The sequence below is a fragment of the Engystomops pustulosus genome, chromosome 7, assembly GCF_040894005.1.
Source record: "Engystomops pustulosus chromosome 7, aEngPut4.maternal, whole genome shotgun sequence".
In the NCBI taxonomy this organism is placed as follows: domain Eukaryota; kingdom Metazoa; phylum Chordata; class Amphibia; order Anura; family Leptodactylidae; genus Engystomops; species Engystomops pustulosus.
In genome coordinates this window covers 167323833-167347594 of record NC_092417.1, presented here as the reverse complement: position 1 = coordinate 167347594, position 23762 = coordinate 167323833, and the positions used below count along the sequence as shown (strand labels likewise).

The following is a 23762-nucleotide window of genomic DNA, read 5'->3' as shown; positions in this document are numbered from 1 at the left end:
CGCCTGTCCCCTCCATACCTCTCGCCTGTCCCCTCCATACCTCTCGCCTGTCCCTTCCATACCTCTCGCCTGTCCCTTCCATACCTCTCGCCTGTCCCTTCCATACCTCTCACCTGTCCCCTCCATACCACTCACCTGTCCCTTCCATACCTCTCACCTGTCCCTTCCATACCTCTCGCCTGTCCCCTCCATACCTCTCGCCTGTCCCCTCCATACCTCTCGCCTGTCCCCTCCATACCTCTCGCCTGTCCCCTCCATACCTCTCACCTGTCCCTTCCATACCTCTCACCTGTCCCTTCCATACCTCTCGCCTGTCCCTTCCATACCTCTCACCTGTCCCCTCCATACCACTCACCTGTCCCTTCCATACCTCTCACCTGTCCCTTCCATACCTCTCACCTGTCCCTTCCATACCTCTTGTCTGTCCCTTCCATACCTCTCACCTGTCCCTTCCATACCTCTCGCCTGTCCCCTCCATACCTCTTGTCTGTCTCTTCCATACCTCTCACCTGTTCCCTCCATAGATCTCACCTGTCCCATTCATACTTCTTGCCTGTCCACTCCACTCTTTCCTGTCTCCTCCATACCTCTCGCCTGTATCCCCATACATCTCCCTTGTCCCCTCCATACATCTCCCGTGTATCCCCATACAGCTCCCTTGTCCCCTCCATACATCTCCCCTGTATCCCCATACATCTCCCTTGTCCCCTCCATACATCTCACCTGTATCCCCATACAGCTCCCTTGTCCCCTCCATACATCTCCCCTGTATCCCCATACAGCTCCCTTGTCCCCTCCATACATCTCCCCTGTATCCCCATACATCTCCCTTGTCCCCTCCATACATCTCCCCTGTATCCCCATACATCTCCCTTGTCCCCTCCATACATCTCCCCTGTATCCCCATACAGCTCCCTTGTCCCCTCCATACATCTCCCCTGTATCCCCATACAGCTCCCTTGTCCCCTCCATACATCTCCCCTGTATCCCCATACAGCTCCCTTGTCCCCTCCATACATCTCACCTGTATCCCCATACAGCTCCCTTGTCCCCTCCATACATCTCCCCTGTATCCCCATACATCTCCCTTGTCCCCTCCATACATCTCCCCTGTATCCCCATACAGCTCCCTTGTCCCCTCCATACATCTCACCTGTAGCCCTCGTTCATCTCCCGTCCCCTACACACCTCTCACCTCCATTCATCTCACCTGCCCCCCCCCCCCACAACTCACATGCCTTTTGTATCTCTCATGTGCCCCTGTATACATCTAACCTCCCCCCCCCATCATGTTTGTATCTAGGGACAACATCTGACATCAATGTACACAAAATTGAATCCCAAGCTGATGAGTCAGGACACGGCGCACACACCTTGTAATGTGCACTGCTGGCCCCTGGGTCTGGGTGCGGATTTAGTCACATGAGAAGAAAGTGACTGACATCATCCTCACAGTGACTGATCTATAATGTTGGGGTAACATCACAGAGGGTGTTATGGGCAAGGATTTTAGCCTAATAATTCAGTGCATCATGAAGCTTTGGGCACCAATGCAAATTTCTACCAAATAACACCCCCTGCCCCAAATTTTACATGACATTTATAGAACTGATATCATCTCATACAACACAGAGGATTGTGGACCCCTGAGATTCAGATCTTAAAGGATCTGTGTATGGTTAGACATTTAGGACCATTCAGGGTCCTGGAACACCTGATTGAGAACACTTGCAGGTTATAGGGCAAAAAATGTTCATCAACAATCGGAGCAATCTTCTTGCTGATTTGGGGTATAACCTGTAAGTTGCACCCTGCTACAAGTATGTGTGATGATAAGTGATCATTCTGATTTCTGTGTGACTTCATGGTGGAGCGGAGTCTGTACTGACAGATGATGACACGCACGTGCCTGTCTGAACACACTATAATCAAACGAAAGTGAAGCTTCCAGGGCGTGGATGTAACTACACAATAATAACACACATAAGAGACCGAAATAGATTATCACAGGGCGGCAGGGAAGTGCGGACTGGGAACATTGTATCTCCAGGCTACAAAGTGACATTAAGTGTGACAATCTCTGTGCAAAGTTCATCCAGACATATGACACACTGTGCACCCTCCAAAACTAAATCCTTCAAATCCTGTCTATCCATGTCTATCCTCCTTGTTATGTTAACCCCTTCCCGTCGATGCCCTTTTTGTGTTTTCATTTTTCACTCCCCACTTTCAAATGTCTATAACTTTTTTATTTCTCCATGTACAGAGCTGTGTTACGGCTTATTTTCTGCCTAACAAATTGCACTTCAAAATAGTGATATTTAATATATCCATGCCATGTGCTGGGAAGCGGGAAAAAAATTCCAAATGCATTGAAATTGGTGAAAAAACCCATTTGTGCCGTATTCTCGTGGGCTTGGATTTTACGGATTTCACTGTACGCCCCAAATGACAGGTTTACTTTATTGTTTGGGTCGGTACGATTACTGGAATACCACATTTATATAGGTTTTATAATGTTTTCATACATTTATAAAAATTAAAACCTCCTGTACAAAATTGTTTTGGGGATTTTGCCATCTTCTGGAGCTTATACTTCTTATACTTTGGTGTACGGAGCTTTAGGAGGTTTTTTGTGACTTTTGATGACGTTTACAATGTTATCACTTTTAGGACTGTACAACCTTTAGATCACTTTTTATATATATATTTTTTTAAATGGCAAAAAAGCGCTATTTTCCGTTACGGGGTTAAACGCAGTGAAAAACCGTTAATATATTTTGATAGATCGGACATTTTCGGACGCGGCAATACCTAATGTGTTTATGATTTTTACTGTTTGTTTATATCAGTTCTAGGGAAAGGGGGTGATTAGAATTTTTATGGTTTTTTTATTAATTTTTTTTTAAACTTTTTAAAATTTTTTACTATTTTTCATACTCCCTAGGGTACTTTAACCCTAGGTTGTCTGATTGATCCTATCATATACTGCCATACTGCAATATGGCAGTATATGGGGAATTTATATATGGGGGTTAACAGGAAGCAGTCTTGGGTCTTCGGAAGACCCGAGGCTGTTATGACGACGGATCGCCGATTCGGATGACGTTACGGGGAGCGGCTTCTTTTTGAATCATTGGGAAAACACCTGCGACGTAGTATTACATCACATGTCGGTAAGGGGTTAAAGAGGTTGTCCACTTGGAGCAAATAATTGATATAGGTTACATAATGAAAAGTTATACAATTTTCAAAAATACTTTCTATATCAATTCTACACAGTTTTCTAGATCTTTGCTTGCTGTCATTCTATAGCAGTGGTGGCTAACCTATGGCACGGGTGCCAGAGGTGGTACTCAGAGCCCATTCTGTGGGCACTCAGGCCATTGACCCCAAGACAGAGCTCACCAAACAGGACCAAATCTACCAAATCTTCCTGCAGACACAGGCAATTAAAGAGATGCTGCTCTCAGCGCTGTTTTAAAACGACACTTCATTGGCTCTTTGGAACTGAGGGGAAAAGTGAGAAGGTGTTGACAGAACTGCATTATCTTTGTAGGTCCTCCTACTGGACTCACCATCTTTCATGTACAGAGAGACCCTGGAGAGAAGCTACAATAATAGTCTGAATGTGTCCTTCTTTCAACTGTATTGGTGGCCTCAGGGGGCCAATACCATTGAAATATGTTGAACAGGTAGCAATAAGTTACTGCTCAGCCCGCAGGCTGTATAAGCGGGGGGGCTGCAGGACTGGCCGTGCTCTGGCTCCTTTAAGGGGCACGGTCCCTCCTGCTCTCCCCCTCCCCTTTCCTCCGCTGTTAAATTTTCATTGGTGGCCAGTGAGTTCCGCTGGCCACTGGGGGGCAGCGGGCCAGGATATTTATTCTTGAGCGCGGAGCTAGCCAGCCTCTTTGACTGCTCCGCGCTCAAGAGATCCCACCCACCCTCCCTATGTTAATATTGTATATTATTGGTTTTTGTTAATTTTTTATTCTTTGATCTTTGTTATTGCGTTATTCATGTTTGTTGTTGGTAGTCACAGCTTGGCCTGTGGTGGAATCTTGACCCTCTCGGCGGTTAGTTAAATCACCTGACGGAACAACTAGGACATGCCCCCGCGGAGGCGGGGCCAGGCATGCAAGGTGAAGTTAGGGTAAGGGTCAGGGTTCTTCCCACAGGTCACTTAATTTGTTATGTAAATAATAAAGCTGTGGCCGACCCCCTGTTTTTTATCCCAAGAATTGTAGTTGTGTTGGTTTTTTTGGGAAAGGGGGAGTGGGGTACATTTTTGTTGGGTAAACGTTAATACGGTCAGTCTGCTTAAAATGCAATGTTGGCACTTCACGGTAAATAACTGGATTTTGGTTATAGTTTGGGCACTCATTCTCTAAAAGGTTCGCCATCACTGTTCTATAGAAAGCTTCATTGTTTACTTCCTGTGAATAATAACAGCTCCCTGGTCACGTGATGTCACACAGGTGCACGGATCATTATATCCCTGGTCATGTGATGTCACACAGGTGCCCGGATCATTATATCCCTGGTCATGTGATGTCACACAGGTGCACGGATCATTGTATCCCTGGTCATGTGATGTCACACAGGTGCACGGATCATTATATCCCTGGTCATGTGATGTCACACAGGTGCACGGCTCGTTATATCCCTGGTCATGTGATGTCACACAGGTGCAGGGATCATTATATCCCGGGTCAAGTGATGTCACACAGGCGCACGGCTCGTTATATCTCTGATCATGTGATGTCACACAGGTGCACGGCTCGTTATATCCCTGGTCATGTGATGTCACACAGATGCACAGCTTGTTATATCCCTGTTCATGTGATATCACACAGGTGCACGACTCCTTATATATCTGGCCATGTAATGACACACATATGCACGGCTTAATATATTCCTGGCCATGTGATGTCACACAGGTGCACGGATCATTATATCCCGGGTCATGTGATGTCACACAGGTGCACGGATGATTATATCCCTGGTCATCTGATGTCACACAGGTGCAGGGATCATTATATCCCTGGTCAAGTGATGTCACACAGGCGCACGGCTCGTTATATCTCTGATCATGTGATGTCACACAGGTGCACGGCTCGTTATATCCCTGGTCATGTGATGTCACACAGGTCCATGGCTCGCTATATTCCTGGGCATGTGATGTCACACAGGTCCATGGCTCGCTATATTCCTGGTCATGTGATGTCACACAGGTCCATGGCTCGTTATATCCCTGGTCATATTATGTCCCACAGGTGCATGGTTCGTTATATCCCTGGTCATGTGATGTCACACAGGTCCATGGCTCGCTATATTCCTGGGCATGTGATGTCACACAGGTCCATGGCTCGCTATATTCCTGGGCATGTGATGTCACACAGGTCCATGGCTCGTTATCTCCCTGGTCATGTGATGTCACACAGGCGCACAGCTCGTTATATCCCTGGTCATGTGATGTTACACAGGTCCATGGCTCGTTATATCCCCGGTCATGTGATGTCACACAGGTCCATGGCTCGCTATATTCCTGGGCATGTGATGTCACACAGGTCCATGGCTCGCTATATTCCTGGTCATGTGATGTCACACAGGTGCACCGCTCGCTATATTCCTGGTCATGTGATGTCACACAGGTCCATGGCTCGTTATCTCCCTGGTCATGTGATGTCACACAGGCGCACAGCTCGTTATATCCCTGGTCATGTGATGACACACAGGTGCACTGCTCGTTATATCCCAGGGTCAACATCTACAGAGAGTTTGTATGTTCTCTCCGTGTTTGCGTGGGTTTCCTCCGGGTCCTCTGGTTTCCTCCCACACTTCAAAACATACTGGTAGGTTGATTAGATTGTGAGCCCCATTGGGGACAGGGACCAATTTGGTGCAGCGTAATCTGTGTGCGCTATTATATATACATATAATACACAGGGCAGGGTTGTATATACATATAGTACACAGTGCAGGGCTGTATATACATATACTACACAGTGCAGGGCTGTATATACATATACTACACAGTGCAGGGCTGTATATACATATACTACACAGTGCAGGGCTGTATATACATATACTACACAGTGCAGGGCTGTATATACATATACTACACAGTGCAGGGCTGTATATACATATACTACACAGTGCAGGGCTGTATATACATATAGTACACAGTGCAGGGCTGTATATACATATACTACACAGGGCAGGGCTGTATATACATATACTACACAGTGCAGGGCTGTATATACATATAGTACACAGTGCAGGGCTGTATATACATATAATACACAGGGCAGGGTTGTATATACATATACTACACAGTGCAGGGCTGTATATACATATAATACACAGTGCAGGGCTGTATATACTTATACTACACAGTGCAGGGCTGTATATACATATAGTACACAGTGCAGGGCTGTATATACATATGCTATACAGTGCATGGCTGTATATACATATGCTACACAGTGCAGGGCTGTATATACATATAATACACAGTGCAGGGCTGTATATACATATACTACACAGTGCAGGGCTGTATATACATATAGTACACAGTGCAGGGCTGTATATACATATAGTACACAGTGCAGGGCTGTATATACATATAATACACAGTGTAGGGCTGTATATACATATACTACACAGTGCAGGGCTGTATATACATATAATACACAGTGCAGGGCTGTATATACTTATACTACACAGTGCAGGGCTGTATATACATATAGTACACAGTGCAGGGCTGTATATACATATAATACACAGTGCAGGGCTGTATATACATATAATACACAGTGTAGGGCTGTATATACATATACTACACAGTGCAGGGCTGTATATACATATACTACACAGTGCAGGGCTGTATACACATATGCTACACAGTGCAGGGCTGTATATACATATAATACACAGTGTAGGGCTGTATATACATATACTACACAGTGCAGGGCTGTATACATATAATACACAGTGCAGGGCTGTATATACATATACTACCCAGTGCTGGGCTGTATATACATATACTACACAGTGCAGGGCTATATACATATAACACACAGTGCAGGGCTGTATACACATATACTACACAGTGCAGGGCTGTATACACATATACTACACAGTGCAGGGCTGTATACACATATACTACACAGTGCAGGGCTGTATATACATATACTACCCAGTGCAGGGCTGTATATACATATACTACACAGTGCAGGGCTGTATACACATATACTACACAGTGCAGGGCTGTATACATACACTCACCGGCCACTTTATTAGGTACACCATGCTAGTAACGGGTTGGACCCCCTTTTGCCTTCAGAACTGCCTCAATTCTTCGTGGCATAGATACAACAAGGTGCTGGAAGCTCCTCAGAGATTTTGGTCCATATTGACATGATGGCATCACACAGTTGCCGCAGATTTGTCGGCTGCACATCCATGATGCGAATCTCCCGTTCCACCACATCCCAAAGATGCTCTATTGGATTGAGATCTGGTGACTGTGGAGGCCATTTGTGTCCAGTGACCTCATTGTCATGTTCTAGAAACCAGTCTGAGATGATTCCAGCTTTATGACATGGCGCATTATCCTGCTGAAAGTAGCCATCAGATGTTACAGGGGACATTGTGCTCATAAAGGGATGGACATGGTCAGTAACAATACTCAGGTAGGCTGTGGCGTTGTACCAAGGGGCCCAAAGAGTGCCAAGAAAATATTCCCCACACCATGACACCACCACCACCAGCCTGACCCGCTGATACAAGGCAGGATGGATCCATGACACCACCACCACCAGCCTGAACCGCTGATACAAGGCAGGATGGATCCATGCTTTCATGTTGTTGACGCCAAATTCTGACCCTACCATCCGAATGTCGCAGCAGAAATCGAGACTCATCAGACCAGGCAACGTTTTTCCAATCTTCTACTGTCCAATTTCGATGAGCTTGTGCAAATTGTAGCCTCAGTTTCCTGTTCTTAGCTGAAAGGAGTGGCACCCGGTGTGGTCTTCTGCTGCTGTAGCCCATCTGCCTCAAAGTTGGACGTACTGTGCGTTCAGAGATGCTCTTCTGCCTACCTTGGTTGTAACGGGTGGCGATTTGAGTCACTGTTGCCTTTCTATCAGCTCGAACCAGTCTGCCCATTCTCCTCTGACCTCTGGCATCAACAAGGCATTTCCGCCCACAGAACTGCCGCTCACTGGATGTTTTTTCTTTTTCGGACCATTCTCTGTAAACCCTAGAGATGGTTGTGCGTGAAAATCCCAGTAGATCAGCAGTTTCTGAAATACTCAGACCAGCCCTTCTGGCACCAACAACCATGCCACGTTCAAAGGCCACAAATCACCTTTCTTCCCCATACTGATGCTCGGTTTGAACTGCAGGAGATTGTCTTGACCATGTCTACATGCCTAAATGCACTGAGTTGCCGCCATATGATTGGCTGATTAGAAATTAAGTGTTAACGAGCAGTTGGACAGGTGTACCTAATAAAGTGGCCGGTGAGTGTATAATACACAGTGCAGGGCTGTATATACATATACTACACAGTGCAGGGCTGTATATACATATAATACACAGTGCAGGGCTGTATATACATAATACACAGTGCAGGGCTATATACATATAATACACAGTGCAGGGCTGTATATACATATAACACACAGTGCATGGTTGTATATACATATAACACACAGTGCATGGCTGTATATACATATAACACACAGTGCATGGCTGTATATACATATAATACACAGTGCAGGGCTGTATATACATATGCTACACAGTGCAGGGCTGTATATACATATGCTACACAGTGCAGGGCTGTATATACATATAGTACACAGTGCAGGGCTGTATATACATATACTACACAGTGCAGGGCTGTATATACATATAGTACACAAAGCAGGGCTGTATATACATATAGTACACAGTGCAGGGCTGTATATACATATGCTACACAGTGCAGGGCTGTATATACATATACTACACAGTGCAGGGCTGTATATACATATAGTACACAGTGCAGGGCTGTATATATATATATACTACACAGTGCAGGGCTGTATATACATATGCTACACAGTGCAGGGCTGTATATACATATACTACACAGTGCAGGGCTGTATATACATATACTATACAGTGCAGGGCTGTATATACATATACTACACAGTGCAGGGCTGTATATACATATACTACACAGTGCAGGGCTGTATATACATATAGTACACAGTGCAGGGCTGTATATACATATGCTACACAGTGCAGGGCTGTATATACATATACTACACAGTGCAGGGCTGTATATACATATACTACACAGTGCAGGGCTATATACATATAATACACAGGTCAGGGCAGTATATACCAGGCATTGATATTATCTACATATAATACACAGGTCAGGGCTGTATATACAGTGCAGGGCTGTATATACAGGGCAATGATATATACATATAATACATAGGTCAGTGCTGTATATACAGGGCAGTGATTTTATCTACATATAATACACAGGTCAGGGCTGTATACACAGGTCAGTGATATATACATATAATACACCGGTCAGGGCTATAGATACATATAATACATAGTGCAGTGATATACATATAATACACAGGTCAGGGCTGTATATACCGGGCAGTGATATATACATATAATACACAGGTCAGGGCTATAGATACATATAATACATAGTGCAGTGATATATAATACACAGGTCAGGGCAGTATATACCGGGCAGTGATATATTCAGGGCAGTGATATTATCTACATAGAATACTCAGGTCCATTCAGTATCAGGCAGTTCCCGCCCTCCAAGTAGGTCTCCCTCCGCGCATGCTCAGTAGGCTGGATGTGTCCGCGCCTGCGCACTGATCAGTAGGGTACTGTGCCCCTCAAACATGGCCGAGCTGCTGCGGCCAAGATGCTGAGCTATTCCGTGGGATGGGAGGATTGCGGGCAGCCATGGCGAGGCTGGCGGACTACTTCATAGTGGTGGGATATGACCATGAGAAGACAGGTACGTGTGCGCTCACTGGCCGCTGCTTCTGGTCTTGGTTGTGTGAGGGGATGGGGATGCTGCTGCTGCCTGGGTCCCCCCTCCCCTATATGTTTGGGATCGTCCCCCCCGTGCATCTCTCTGCGGGGGACATACTATGTTTTATGTGTGTGGGGGGATTCCGCTGCTGTTGCCCTAGTCCAGCCACTACCCCAGTGTTTTGTAAATTGGGAATGTCTCCCTCCCCTCATGTCACATCCTGAGTGACGCAGGGGGATGTCCTCTCCACACAATGCTGCAGCACAGCGGCCAGGGGCTGTCAGCTGGAGGCACAGGGAACCCCCAATATAAACTATGGGGAGGGGGTGTAGAAGAGGGCGCAAAATGAGTGGCCGGGGCCCTGGAAGGGTGGGCAGCGCATAGCCGGGAAGCTGGAAGGGTGGGCAGCGCGTGGCGGGGGCCCTGGGAGGGTGGGCAGCGCGTGGCGGGGGCCCTGGGAGGGTGGGCAGCGCGTGGCGGGGGCCCTGGGAGGGTGGGCAGCGCGTGGCGGGGGCCCTGGGAGGGTGGGCAGCGCGTGGCGGCGGCCCTGGGAGGGTGGGCAGCGCGTGGCGGGGGCCCTGGGAGGGTGGGCATGGCATCTCTGGAGCGCTGGGAGGGTGGGCAGCACGTGATGGCGCCGTTGGGAGGGTGGGCAGCGCCAGGGCACAGTGCAAGAGCGCTGGTCGTTGGGGTGTAGGATGGGTTGTCTCCGACTTGCCAGGGTGCTGGATGTGTTTTGCCACGTGCAAGATTTGTGGCTACTGTGTCATAGGTAGGGGGGGCAGCCTTGTATTTTTTCTATCTGTGGATTCTCCTGTGCCACTACATCAGGCTGGCAGCCCCCTCCTTGTATCCAGTGATCTTCCTGTGATGTGCCGCATGTCTCCATCATTGGCAGTCTTGTCGGATTCTCCATAATGATCTGTGCCCCTGGCATAGGCTGGGTCCTGGGTCACATCCCAGTTGTCTGGAGAACCCGCATTTCGTGGGAACGGCTCCTGCAAATTATATTCCTATATGAATCTTTCACTGCAGCCCAGGGTTGCCCCCCTAAATCCTACTCTCCCATCTCGGGACACCTGCAGTTTGGGGGAACACTTGCCCACTTTAGCCATGTGCAGAAGTGCAGCCATATTTTGGTTTGGGTGGAAATGGTCAGGAGACTCCTCCCTTATATTAACCTTGACCCAATAAATTATGAGACCATTAGTCGTTCTGTGCTATTACAGTCATACATCTATCTTATTCTGGGAAAGTTGGGTGATCTTATATACAGTGATCCAGCCTTCCCTCTTATCCTGCTATATACCTGTACACATTTTGCCTTTCAATAGTTTACAAAACCCGTTTAAGAGCTGAAAACAGTCACCCAGCTTTCCCCGACCCAGAAATTAATTATTTTTATCCACTTTTTAGTTGTAATGACTTCCAATCCCACAGGGGTCACCACCCAGCTTTTATTGTTAACCCAGCTTTCCTAGGAGCGGAGGAGATCTCTGTGGTAATGAGCCACCATCTGTGTGTCAGCGCTGCTTCTCCCATAATTTTGGTATAATTTTGGAAATTTTGCCTTCGTCTTTGATCCTATTTGCTTTGTACCTGCACTTGACTTCACTCGAGCTGCGCCCTTAAAGGGAAGGACCAGTCCCTTTAAATAATGGCGTAATACGTGACACAGAGGGTTAGTATTGAGTCATCATGCAGAATCTTGATACATTGAAATACATCTGACAATTTGAACATGCACGGCTGCAGTGTAAAGTATGGTGGAAATGAACTAGGAGCTGGGTTAAAGATTTTGGGGACCGCAATGGATTTTCATATACTTATACTTACGATAGGTCGTTAGTATGTGATCGCTGTTGAATCTGATGGAAAAAGATGAAGATTCGAATTGGGGGATTGACCCCCTTGGTGCTGTGAAATACCCTAGTTATAAAATAGTTTGTAGGGGATGGAGTAGGAGGATTTTGGACTACCATAGTCTCCAATAGACGATGCAGCTGAGCTGATGAATAAATAAGATGCGACTCCCACAATGTCGCCAGCGTTTACGGAGATGTAGTGTCACGGTTGTCATGGAGATTTTGTGAATTTTTGGCAAAGGAAGAAGTGGAAGCTGCAGACTCCTGCTGTACAGGTAGCATAGAGCGATAACGCGTCTAAAATCAGGGTGTAATAATAATTCCTTTATTTATATAGCGCACACAGATTACGCAGCGCTACACAGAGCATGACAAATTGGTCCCTGTCCCCATGGGGCTCACTATCTAAAAAACATAACAGTATGTTTTGGAGTGTGGGAAGAAACCGGAGGACCCACCTAGACTGTGCACGACACCATCTACAGGAGCGGGAGCGCGGCTGATGCTCTTTCCAGTGCCTGATACACAGAAAGGAGAAGATACCATTGCTGCTATACTGAAAATTCACTATGACCCTTCACCTTTAGGATTAGAGGGGATCGTAGAGGTTACATCCCTAAAAATCATAAAGCAATAGTATCCAAGGAATCCAAGCCCCTGTTCAGGCTTTTGTCTGATACTTCATCTCATCTACACTAATGTTAATGCTGCTAAGCTGCAGTACCAGACGCAGCCTGCGGACAGGTGTTTGGCGCTGTTTTCGGATACCTCTGCTACGTTTTTCTAATTTTAACATGTATTAAATCAGTTTTGACCACTTTTTAGAAATTCTAATTTCTCCTGCTGTGGAAATGACAAATCTTGTGATGTGCAGAAAAAGCAGAAGTCTCTGTGACCACATGGAAGGTTTTGCGGAAACTGTACAAAAGTCAGAGGCGATGTGACCCGTGACCTGGCAAGGTTCATCAGGGTCTTGCTGCTAAAGTTGTCTGAATGAGACCTTTGTATTTTATGGACAATTCTTTTAAATTTTGAGGCTTCGCTTTTAGGGACGTAGAATCAGAATTATAGGGGCTAAACATATAGGTCCCCAATTTCACGTTGGCATGGGTCCAGCAGCCAGAACTCCATACATCAGCTGATACACAGAGAATGGAACAGGAAGCCAACAGCGCCATTCTCTTTAGTGGTCAGACCCGTTTACTGCAGATGAGATAACATTCATTTGAATAGTTACTAGGCTGCTATGACACATTTCAGCCACTACACAGAGAACGTCACTGTCCACTTATTGTCTAATTCTCTGGGTATAAGCACATCTGATCTGTTGGGGTGCAGTGTGTTGGACCCCTATACCAATCTGATATTGATCTTTATAATTAGTCACTTATATTTTCTTCTTCCCAAAATAGCACCATACCTGTCCACTGTCTTTTGTCTGGTATTGCACTTCAGTCCAATTCACATCAGTGGAGCTGAATACCTTTCACAAACTATGGACAGGTGTGGCGCTATTTTTGGAAGAAAGCATTGATGTTTGTCTCATTCTGGACTACCCCTTTAAGCCTCGCCCCAACCATATCATTGCCCTCACTATTTTCTATTGTACAGGGGATAACGGTCATGTGACCACAGTAACCAGCAATTTTTGGCATGGGTCTATTTTTTGTGTTTATGATGAGACTCTCGCTGCATTGCATTTTGGGAGATGTATAGGAAGTAATGGTAATGCCTGCAGTTAGCGTGGTGACATGTAATCGTGCTGCCTGGGAGGGAAAGGGTGACCGGGGTCCACTGGGATCTATGGACCTCATCAAGAGCCTTGTTTCCCGCTTGCCGTGCATCATGGGATGCAGATGGCGGCTCAGCAGATGTCCCGGACATGGGAACCTCTGCCACAGGACTGTGAGTCCACGTCCATCCTTACCTAATACAGTAACATCTGCATCCAGAAAGTCTCATAATACTCGACAAGCAGAGAGTCTGGTTCTCCTGTAATCCATGGAGGATCCAGGTCATCAATATCAAATCATACAGCGCCCATGAAGAGGACAAGTGCAGCCTGAGTGTTAGGACCCGCACTGATCTGATACTGACAACATATTAGTAGCAAAAACTCAGAAATACCTTTTTCATTTCCAATTTTTTAATTGCCAATTCATTGGATTTAGGACAGGCGTGTATCTAACAGCTGCTCACAGTGCTCTCACATCCTGATTATTTGTTACAGTGTACCAGTCCGGATTCCAGGCTGTCTACAGGCTTGTTACAGTGTACCAGTCCGGATTCCGCGCTGTTTACAGACTTGTTACAGTGTACCAGTCCGGATTCCGCGCTGTTTACAGACTTGTTACAGTGTACCAGTCCGGATTCCGCGCTGTTTACAGACTTGTTACAGTGTACCAGTCCGGATTCCGCGCTGTTTACAGACTTGTTACAGTGTACCAGTCCGGATTCCGCGCTGTTTACAGACTTGTTACAGTGTACCAGTCCGGATTCCGCGCTGTTTACAGACTTGTTACAGTGTACCAGTCCGGATTCCGCGCTGTCTACAGACTTGTTACAGTGTACCAGTCCGGATCCCGTGCTGTTTACAGACTTGTTACAGTGTACCAGTCCGGATTCCGGGCTGTCTACAGGCTTGTTACAGTGTACCAGTCCGGATTCCGGGCTGTCTACAGGCTTGTTACAGTGTACCAGTCCGGATTCCGGGCTGTCTACAGGCTTGTTACAGTGTACCAGTCCGGATTCCGGGCTGTCTACAGGCTTGTTACAGTGTACCAGTCCGGATTCCGGGCTGTCTACAGGCTTGTTACAGTGTACCAGTCCGGATTCCGGGCTGTCTACAGGCTTGTTACAGTGTACCAGTCCGGATTCCGGGCTGTCTACAGGCTTGTTACAGTGTACCAGTCCGGATTCCGGGCTGTCTACAGGCTTGTTACAGTGTACCAGTCCGGATTCCGGGCTGTCTACAGACTTGTTACAGTGTACCAGTCCGGATTCCGGGCTGTCTACAGACTTGTTACAGTGTACCAGTCCGGATTCCGGGCTGTCTACAGACTTGTTACAGTGTACCAGTCCGGATTCCGGGCTGTCTACAGGCTTGTTACAGTGTACCAGTCCGGATTCCGGGCTGTCTACAGGCTTGTTACAGTGTACCAGTCCGGATTCCGGGCTGTCTACAGGCTTGTTACAGTGTACCAGTCCGGATTCTGCGCTGTTTAGACTTGTTACAGTGTACCAGTCTGGATTCTAGGCTGTTTAGCTCCTGACTGGATATCATTGTAACAAACCTTCAACTGTGAGAAGTTTAAAGTCTCTGCAGCGGCCGCCGGGTAGTGGAGCTGTTTGAAAATGATGAGGAACTGGAGCACAGAGAACAGAGGGCTGTGTCCAGGACTTTGTGTCAATTTCCTGGTGTAAAAAGAAAATATTTCAATTTTCAGCCAAACTTTTGGGCCTTATGAAAACTTTGCACAGTTTGGATTTACTAATGGTGTAGATTTTAAAGGGATTGTCATTAGATTAGATTGTCATAGAAGTCTGATAGAAGTGGTTGGAGCTGGAACTGGGACACACTTAAAAGTTGTAGAAACTTTGAGCACTATGCGCCCCTCTATGCCAGGTGTTGGGTCTGTTGGGGTGTCCCCTTTCACCCCTGATTGATATGTATAGAGGTCTCTGCTGGGTGACATTTAGCCCGGGCTGAACAATAGCGCCTCATTGTCCCCCTCCCACCCGCTGCATTCTCCGCAGCTGCCGCCATCGGATTCCTGCGTCACGTCTTTGTTTGCAGTAAAGCGCTGATGTGCCGTTATCTGTCAGGAGATCTGCCAGCATCCTGGACACAGGGTATGCTGGGAGTTGTAGTTTCTTTCGGGTTGCTTTTTATCAGTGGTCAGGCCCATTCAGGATTTCCTGGAGGAGAAGGAAAACATTTCCGCAGCTGTTGAGGAGAAATTAGCCATTAGAAAGCGGCGCTGGAACAATGGACATTGCTGATTCTTCTTGCACTTGTTCTAATGAATGGATCTGGCAGGATTTTGGGTGTCATTCACTTTCGTGCTGCCTCTGCTCAGCACGTGACCCAGGAGGGATAGGGCGCAGTGCACACTGCATTAATGCTCTTATGTCTTTTATATAGGAATGTTTCCATAGACTGCCATTCATGTCTCCTCTCTGCCTCTCTATTGGTTGTATGTGACATTATACAGGTTCAGTAGACGGCCCTTCACTATACAGAGAACCAGAGCTAAAAATGAATTCGGCACAGTATACAGAGGGACCCTAAGAGCGAGATACTCTCCACATACACTTCACTTACCTTCCCTTCTGGTCTGAATGACCCATGTGGTAGTCAATGAGTAGCTTGCAACAGCCTTTACTCAGAGTAGAGGTGAAGGGCTATGAAGAAATTTAATTCAGAGAACTTAGCTATGTTAGGACACCCCCCAGGGTACTTGGAGAAGCTACACTACTAGAATATAAATGAACTAACCCAAAATAAATACTTCATCACTAAATACTAGAAAACTAAAAAGCATTGTCCTTCTCCCTAAATGGTTCCTTTCTTTGGCTGTAATGTGAAAAAGATCAGTTTGTAAACTTATGTGCAACTCTCCTGAGGTGAGTCTATTGATATTAATGGGGTCCTGCATATTAATTTTTACTAGCACTGCCCGGCCTCCTTGTTCCTAATTGACAGGTCTCACTGCTAGGACATGCTGCTGAGCTCTATTACATCATTGGCCACTTAATGTCATGTGACCAGGGAGATGTCATCTAAGGTCCTTTTACCCTGTTACATTTGCAACGTCCATGTATGTATCTGATCACATGAAATCACATCAGCCTCCATGCAAGAAGGGGAGGAGTAAAAGATCATGGAGGTTGCAATGATTTCATGTGATCAGATACATACATGGGGTAGACGTTGCAAATGTAAAAGGACCTTAGATTTCATGAACCTGGGCAGAATGCTAAGAAGAGGCAAGGGACATTTGGGGGAGTAGATGGGCAGGTCCGGCTAGACAGGCCCCCTCTGATGTTAGGTGATGTAACTTTATTGGTGATGTAAGGGTATAAATCCATGTTTCACAGTCCTGCTGATACTAACAACATACACAAAGTTCTGATTACACATCTCTGCAGGGACAATACCTAACACGGGCTTTGGTCTGTAGTGTTATGTCTGCTGACAGGTTCCCTTTAAGAATAGAAAGAAGGGTAAAGTTATAGGTGGGTAACTTTTAGGTCGCAGGAGGATTCGGATTTTCTGACTGTTCTCCTTGATTATAGATTTGGAAGCAGACATTGGGTCGGTCCATGTAATAGAGACGTGTGTCACATATTAGGGGACAGCCGACCTGGAGCGGTCCCTTTGGTATGTATCTGAGAGTCCAAGTTATTTAGTAACATATCCCCTATTCCCATACCTCTGTGGAATAGAGAAACGCTGAGTCGTATTTCCTGTTTGTAACCCAGCTTTCCCAGGATCTGTACTGTGCACCAATTGACCATCATTTGTCTTTGAACATCATCGTAATAGCAATCATATTGGTTTGTCATCCAGCTTTCCCAGGGATACGCATTGCACCTACTATAGAAATAGAAAACCACCAGTAAGTAGGTCCCATTATACATCCTTATCCTCTCCACTTGTTCAGCGCATCCAGTTTCCTCTTTCCCCATAATATTCCCCCCGGTCCCAACCCCTGGATATTGTCCCAAACCCACATCCTCCGCTCCGGGTCCCCAGGGGCCCCTTCACACCCAAGTTTTTTTTTTCCATCTTCTATTTTCCATCCTCCGGTTTAGATTCCATTTCCTCTTGTCCCCAATAAACAGGACACTGCTGCCATTTATCACCTCCCCCCCCCCCTTCACCCCCTTTGAGAGGGGTGTCATGCTGTCAACTTTACATTTCGGGACCCCTACAATGTGACGAAGTCCATAGTGGTAATGATGTATCCAGGGGAAGTTCATGGGTGTGATATGCATGCAGGAGTCTGGGAAAGCTGGGTTATAAGTATCGAGGGGAATCTGATGGAAGAAGATGACTCTATTGGTAACAGGAAACATAATTCTTGATACAGCTTTAGATGTGACTGGAGAAGAAGTAGAGCAGAGTTTTATGATGTGAAGAGCTGTAAATCGCCTCCAAGTTACGAGGACTCCTTTATAGCCGTCACATGTACGGCTCAGAGCTGAGGTCACCGGGTCAGACGGTAACTAGTCGTCTTTATTTGCTTAGACTCTTAATGAGGCGACTAGTAAAGTTCCCAGCTTAAAGGGAAACTGTCAGCAGGTGTGGCCATACAAAGATGCAGCCAGTGTTGGGTACTGTCCCCGGAGAGATGTGAAATCTAAGCTTTGTGTATGCTTTTAATAGCAGCAGGACTGTGAAATATTGATTTATATTCCGTGATTGTAGCTTGTAGTGCAGTGGGGGGCTTATTCTCACACTGCTGTGCTCTTAGCGCTTTACATTGAGAGATCAGCTCTTCCCTTTGCTCTGAGTAAAAGCTGTAGAAGCCTTCTGATGGACTACATAATTTACTGAGATCAGAGCGGTTGGTTGTGGAGCGGTTTATTGCAGAGAGTTAAGAGCACAGCAGTGTGAGGACACTTGCAGAAGCTGCAATCCTGGAGTATACCCCATACTTGCCTCTTCATGGCTCCAGGGATGGCTCGCTATCTGGAACAAGGAAAACAAGCTCACTCATGCTATGCACCCTGTTCATCAAGTCATGATTGTTTTTATGCATTGTGAACCAAACATACCTTGAGAATGCTGTAGCGACACTGATGCAGAAACATATCTTGTTTAATCGCAGAACTGAGTGGTTTTGCTCAAAAAGCTATTATAAAATTCAGAACCTGGGGAAAGGTGGGTGCCATACATTAAAAAAAAAAACTGCCTGAACTGTCCAGGACTGATCAATTTGAGCTTAGTTCTGGAAATAAACAAGATATGTTTCTGCATCAGTGTAGCTACAGCATTCTCAAGGTATGTTTGGTTCATACTGCGTGAAAGCAAATGGTAGATTTCCTTTAAGAGCGCTTAGTTGCCGGAAACGTGTTGACGTGTTTTAAGGAACCTGTGGATGTTTCACAAGAACCTGGAATAAAGCTGGAAATACACCTGATCTTATTGCAGCTGGACCATTTATTTTATTCTACTGGACTGATTCTACTGGACTGGACCATGAATTCTCCATCTGTCTGCTGGGGGTTGTAGTAGAAGAGGCTGAGCTGCAATGTTGAGTAATAAACCCCCGCCCCTCCCTGTTTCATTGTGCGGTGGCCATTGATGTCTGATATCTGGTGATAACATTATAACAGCTGTCTGACCAGACAAGGAAAATATTGATGTTTTTGAGGTTATAGAGGAAGCCGGGGGCCGGGTGGAGTCGTCACAGGTGATTCTATCTCCCTGGGACAATAAACCCCCCCCCCTTCACCTGTCGCCATGGACCAAATACCCGGCACACGCCGCAGCCTCTGATCACATCTGTCTATCTGAATCAACATTACACCGGAAGATCCGCCATGTGCCCAGATCTGGGTATCCCGCAGCTCATCGCAGCAAGGGACGGAAAGTTCTGCCAGTTTTGATTAGACTTTTTTTTTTCTTCAGTATCTCTGCTGTCTGTAATGAATTCGGAAAATTTACGTGGAATTGCTGAAAATCTGTGCAACCTTCTCACAGCTGAGTGTTTGTTACTCTGTTATCTAGTCTAGATATGATATGCATATTACAGCTGGGAGGCCCTTTCTCTCTGCCAGTAATTTTTTACTATTGGCGATTTACAAACTTCTCGAATATTTTTTGATATGGGTCTGAACCAGCTAGGCTGCAGAATCTAGGACTGACCTGCTGGGTCCTGGTCCTGGTCCCAGTCGCAGCTAAATTTATGTGTAAGGCATGCGTTTTTGACAGGTTTGACCAATTATCTTAGTTCAAACTGGTCAAAAACACATGCATTTTTTACGATCTGAAAACACACTAACTAAAAGTGGCCTAAAAACGCCACGTGTGTCACCATCCTAAACTGTGAGGCTTCCAAAAACTAACTGAGCCATGGCAACAGTAAGGCGGACATAGTTGCTTTGTCCCAGTGGAGTGAACCAAAGCTGCTATTAACAGGTGGTGCCCTTCTTTGAAGACTGGTAGAGTGAGGCCCCCCCAAGTCATTGTTCAAGGGGGTCAGATAGGTGTTCACTGACCTCCCAGGTCTCTCCACAGAGCCATATACTTGACCCATACATCTTGCCATGTCCAGGTCATTCATAGTCCACAACCTCCTTGTCTCAGGATTTGTGATCAAATTTTTCCTGAAACTCAGATCATATTCCACATTGTCATTATCAGTTCACTCCTACAATGTATCTGTTTGTAACTTGTGTTACATTGTTTCGGCAGATCTCCACTACACTGGGCTATAGCTATGGTGACAACCCCTTCCCATGCGCTCCGTCCTCCCCAGGTGTGCTCTGCTTGCGCTGGAGTGTGGCACCTTGCCAGATGGTCTCGTCGTGACCATGAACAAAACTCTCTAGATACGCTTTAATTGGTCCGTGTATGTGGCGTCATCTGTGACTAATGGAGCTCAGCGATTTGACCCCTTTAAGGCTTTAGTATATTGAGTAACCGGCAGCTCAAATCCTCTACCTACAAGACAAAGCGAGAAGCATTAATCCCCATGGAATACATATTTGTCTTCTCGTAAATCTCAATTAAATTCCCATGTATTAGCCTCACGTCCTCTGGGTCCTCTTGTTGTTCCGCTAATTTAGGACAAACAACGTCCAGATGTCCCCGAGTGTGTGAGAACGGCTTGGGCCGCCATACCTGAGCGCCCGGCTGTGTACATAGAGGTACTGTACTACAGGACACAATGCGGGCTCAGCATTGTGACCCAGAGCCGGTCAGGTTGGTTCTTCTTTTGTCTTTGACTGAAAAGATCTACGGCTTCTAATGTCAGGGACAAAAACAAACATCACTGGGGAAGTCTCCTTTTCTTCTAATACCCCCGCCCCCCCTCAATCTGCTTTCCGAGCCTTTGTAAGGATGTTAAATGTTGAAATGGAAATTCCTATCAATCAAGTAAATTTTTCCTTTCATTTTTTTGTTAAAGTGGAAATTTTACATTTGCGTGTGTTTTTTTTTTTTTTTTTTTTTTTTTTTTTTTTTAAAGATTTGATATCCTGATTACTAGTCACATCAAGGCGCCATTAGCCCCTTTAGGTATTAGACCTGAGCTGTACTAATCCTCTCCCCGGAGCGCTGCCCACCCATGCCATGTCTACTGACGGGAAATATGAGATATGGGCACGAATCATAGACTCTGCGGTGGGCAGATTTCACAGGACTTGCATCATATATCAAAATGATTCTTGGGTCCCCACCAATCACAGCTGATTCTGACCACCAGTATCAAGACAGAGAATATACAGCTCCTCTTTTTGTGTAGTGGATGGGAAGGGTAACTGCAATGCACTTCAAATGCAGGATCGGACCCCTGTAGAGCTGGACTGATTGTGTTCTGTACTGATTCGACTGCTGTACTTAGGTGATCAATATCAGATCATGGGTGTCCAATCATATCAGTTTCTTGAATTGCCAAAATCCCTTTAATGGGTGTCCGATGCCGTGTACCGATCTGCTGTGATGTATAATACCAGTATAGTGAATAAATGTAGATTTGACTAAATTTCCTCCTTATGCTGCAACAAACTCAAGATTTTGTATCACAATGTAAATGATAACATAAGATAATGGAGTTTCCCTTGAATGTTTTGCATTTGCAGTGGAAATTTACAGAATCGCCATCTCCTTCTACCCGTCCTGGTCTGTGTGCCGCGTCCTCCTATTATTAAGTGCATGTGTCGGCCGCTCGCCTGTGTCATTACATTGTCAATGTCCTCTCTGTCTATCGTCCGCATCACCGATAACAATGACGTCCCGAGAGGCGCCCCCCTCCGCTCCTGTCATTAATGTAATCTGGGGCCATGGACCATCATTAGAGGCACTGCTGCTGCTAACCCTTTGACGTGCTCTCTGCTGTTGTCCTCTGATAACCATGAGCTGCACCCGAGGTGAACCCAGTGTAGGTCACAATGAATTGGGTTCTGGTGCCATGATACGGAGTCTTTAAGAAGAGGGGCTCTGTTTCTGGGAAAGTCCCTTATCCTGGACAATTCCTTTTAATGGCTTCCACTAGACTAAAAGTACTGCAGAAATTCCCTGCACTATAATATGGACTTGTAGTACGGATTGCATAGGTTGTGATTTGTTCATGATTTGGGTCAAGCTATGCTAGAACATGGCAATCACATGTAACCAAATGTGGACTGAGCTGCAGGAGCCTTACTCTGCCCATACACCTTGTGCCATCTTGTGTACCATATTTTTCGGACGCACAAAAAATCCTTTGATCCTCTCAGAAATCAAAGGTGCGCCTTATAGTCCAGTGCGCTTTATATATGAACCGCACTTACAGACAACAGCTGCCTTGTACTGTGCACAGGTCTGCCACCTGCTGGTCATTCATCCTTATAATCAGGTGCGCCTTATAATCCAGTGCACCTTATATATGAACCTAAACGTTTCAGCAGCCATTTATTGAAGGTGCGCGCCTTATAGTCCGGAAAATACGGTACTGTGTTTTCCTCAATACTATGACTCCATATGATGCCCGGTGTAAGGTCCGATCTTATGTCGATGACTTCTCCTAAGGTCACGTCCTCAGTTGCAAAATCGATGAATCCTTTACCGGGGTTTTCCCACCATGAACACATAGCCCCTCCACAAAGAAGATTGGTTAAATATCTCACCCCCAGGTGTCTGTAAGTGCCCCAGGCACTGCTGTTGTGGGACCCTGCAGTCACTTTCAGTGTTTAATAGTAGAAAACCCCCTATAAAGATGGGGGGTCCCATTACATTCTCTGGTGGCCAACCCTTTAAAATTGCATCTAATACTATAATATTGCAATAATTTCTGCAAATTTGCTTAACAACAGCTCCTATACATAGCAAGTGTTTCCATGGTTACAGACTACAACTACACCTTGTGTAGTCTGATTCTTCAACAACTTCCTCCATAACTCCCAGTTGTAGGGGATCAAGAATTAGATCATTACTGATAATGACTAAAGGATCCGACTACAGGAATTTATGTAGTCTGTAACCCTGGTGACTGACTGACATGTATAGGAGCTATAGATGATAAAATGAGTAGTACGAGTATCTGTAGGGTCCTTGTTGGGTAACATTGCTGTAATAAGACAATGGCTCAGATCTGATAAAGATGTATAATGCCGTCTGTTACACAACGTTCCGTCACCTGGATACAATGTTCTGCTCCTCATTGCCACCCGCGTCGCCCGCTCTCCTATTATCTGACATCCTTGCTGGCACTGGGGCATCGCACCTGCCCTGATGGCTCAGCGGTGGTCTGTCCGGACCCCTCCTGGCGCTCCAGTCTTGTGTAACGCTGATTCATTCTGCATTTTCTATTTTCACGCTTCTGCTTTCTGAATCCTCTTGCCATTTTGAGAAGCGGCCTGTAGATTACGGTCTATTTTTATCTCGCAGATTTGCCAGAAATCTGTAAAATGTGAGAATTACCGGAACGTGTGGCGAAAGCGACAAACCTCAGTGAAAGGGCATGGTTCAGTTCCTAATCCTGTGCAAGATCTCTGTGTACCTTAAAGGCGTTGTCCTATGTTCATTTGCTACCATTTATCCCCGGTTCTAATCACCATTGACCCCCAATGACTAAGAGGAAGAAAGTTCCTATCCCCCCAAAGCAATGGAG

General features: G+C 46.0%; 1 protein-coding gene across 4 annotated transcripts in view; it reads left to right on the top strand.

Annotated features, from left to right (window-relative positions):
* The first annotated feature begins 9881 nt into the window (after positions 1-9881).
* SBF2 (SET binding factor 2) overlaps positions 9882-23762 on the top strand; it is a 191079-nt gene continuing 177198 nt past the window's right edge. For 3 of the 4 annotated variants that reach the window (XM_072118841.1, XM_072118840.1, XM_072118839.1), the window contains exon 1: positions 9883-10057. In XM_072118841.1, coding sequence (XP_071974942.1) covers positions 9982-10057 — 76 coding nt within the window. In that variant the 5' untranslated portion in view covers positions 9883-9981. Of the gene's footprint in view, positions 10058-23762 lie in introns of all 4 variants that reach the window. The other variant, XM_072118838.1, reaches the window with a different exon arrangement.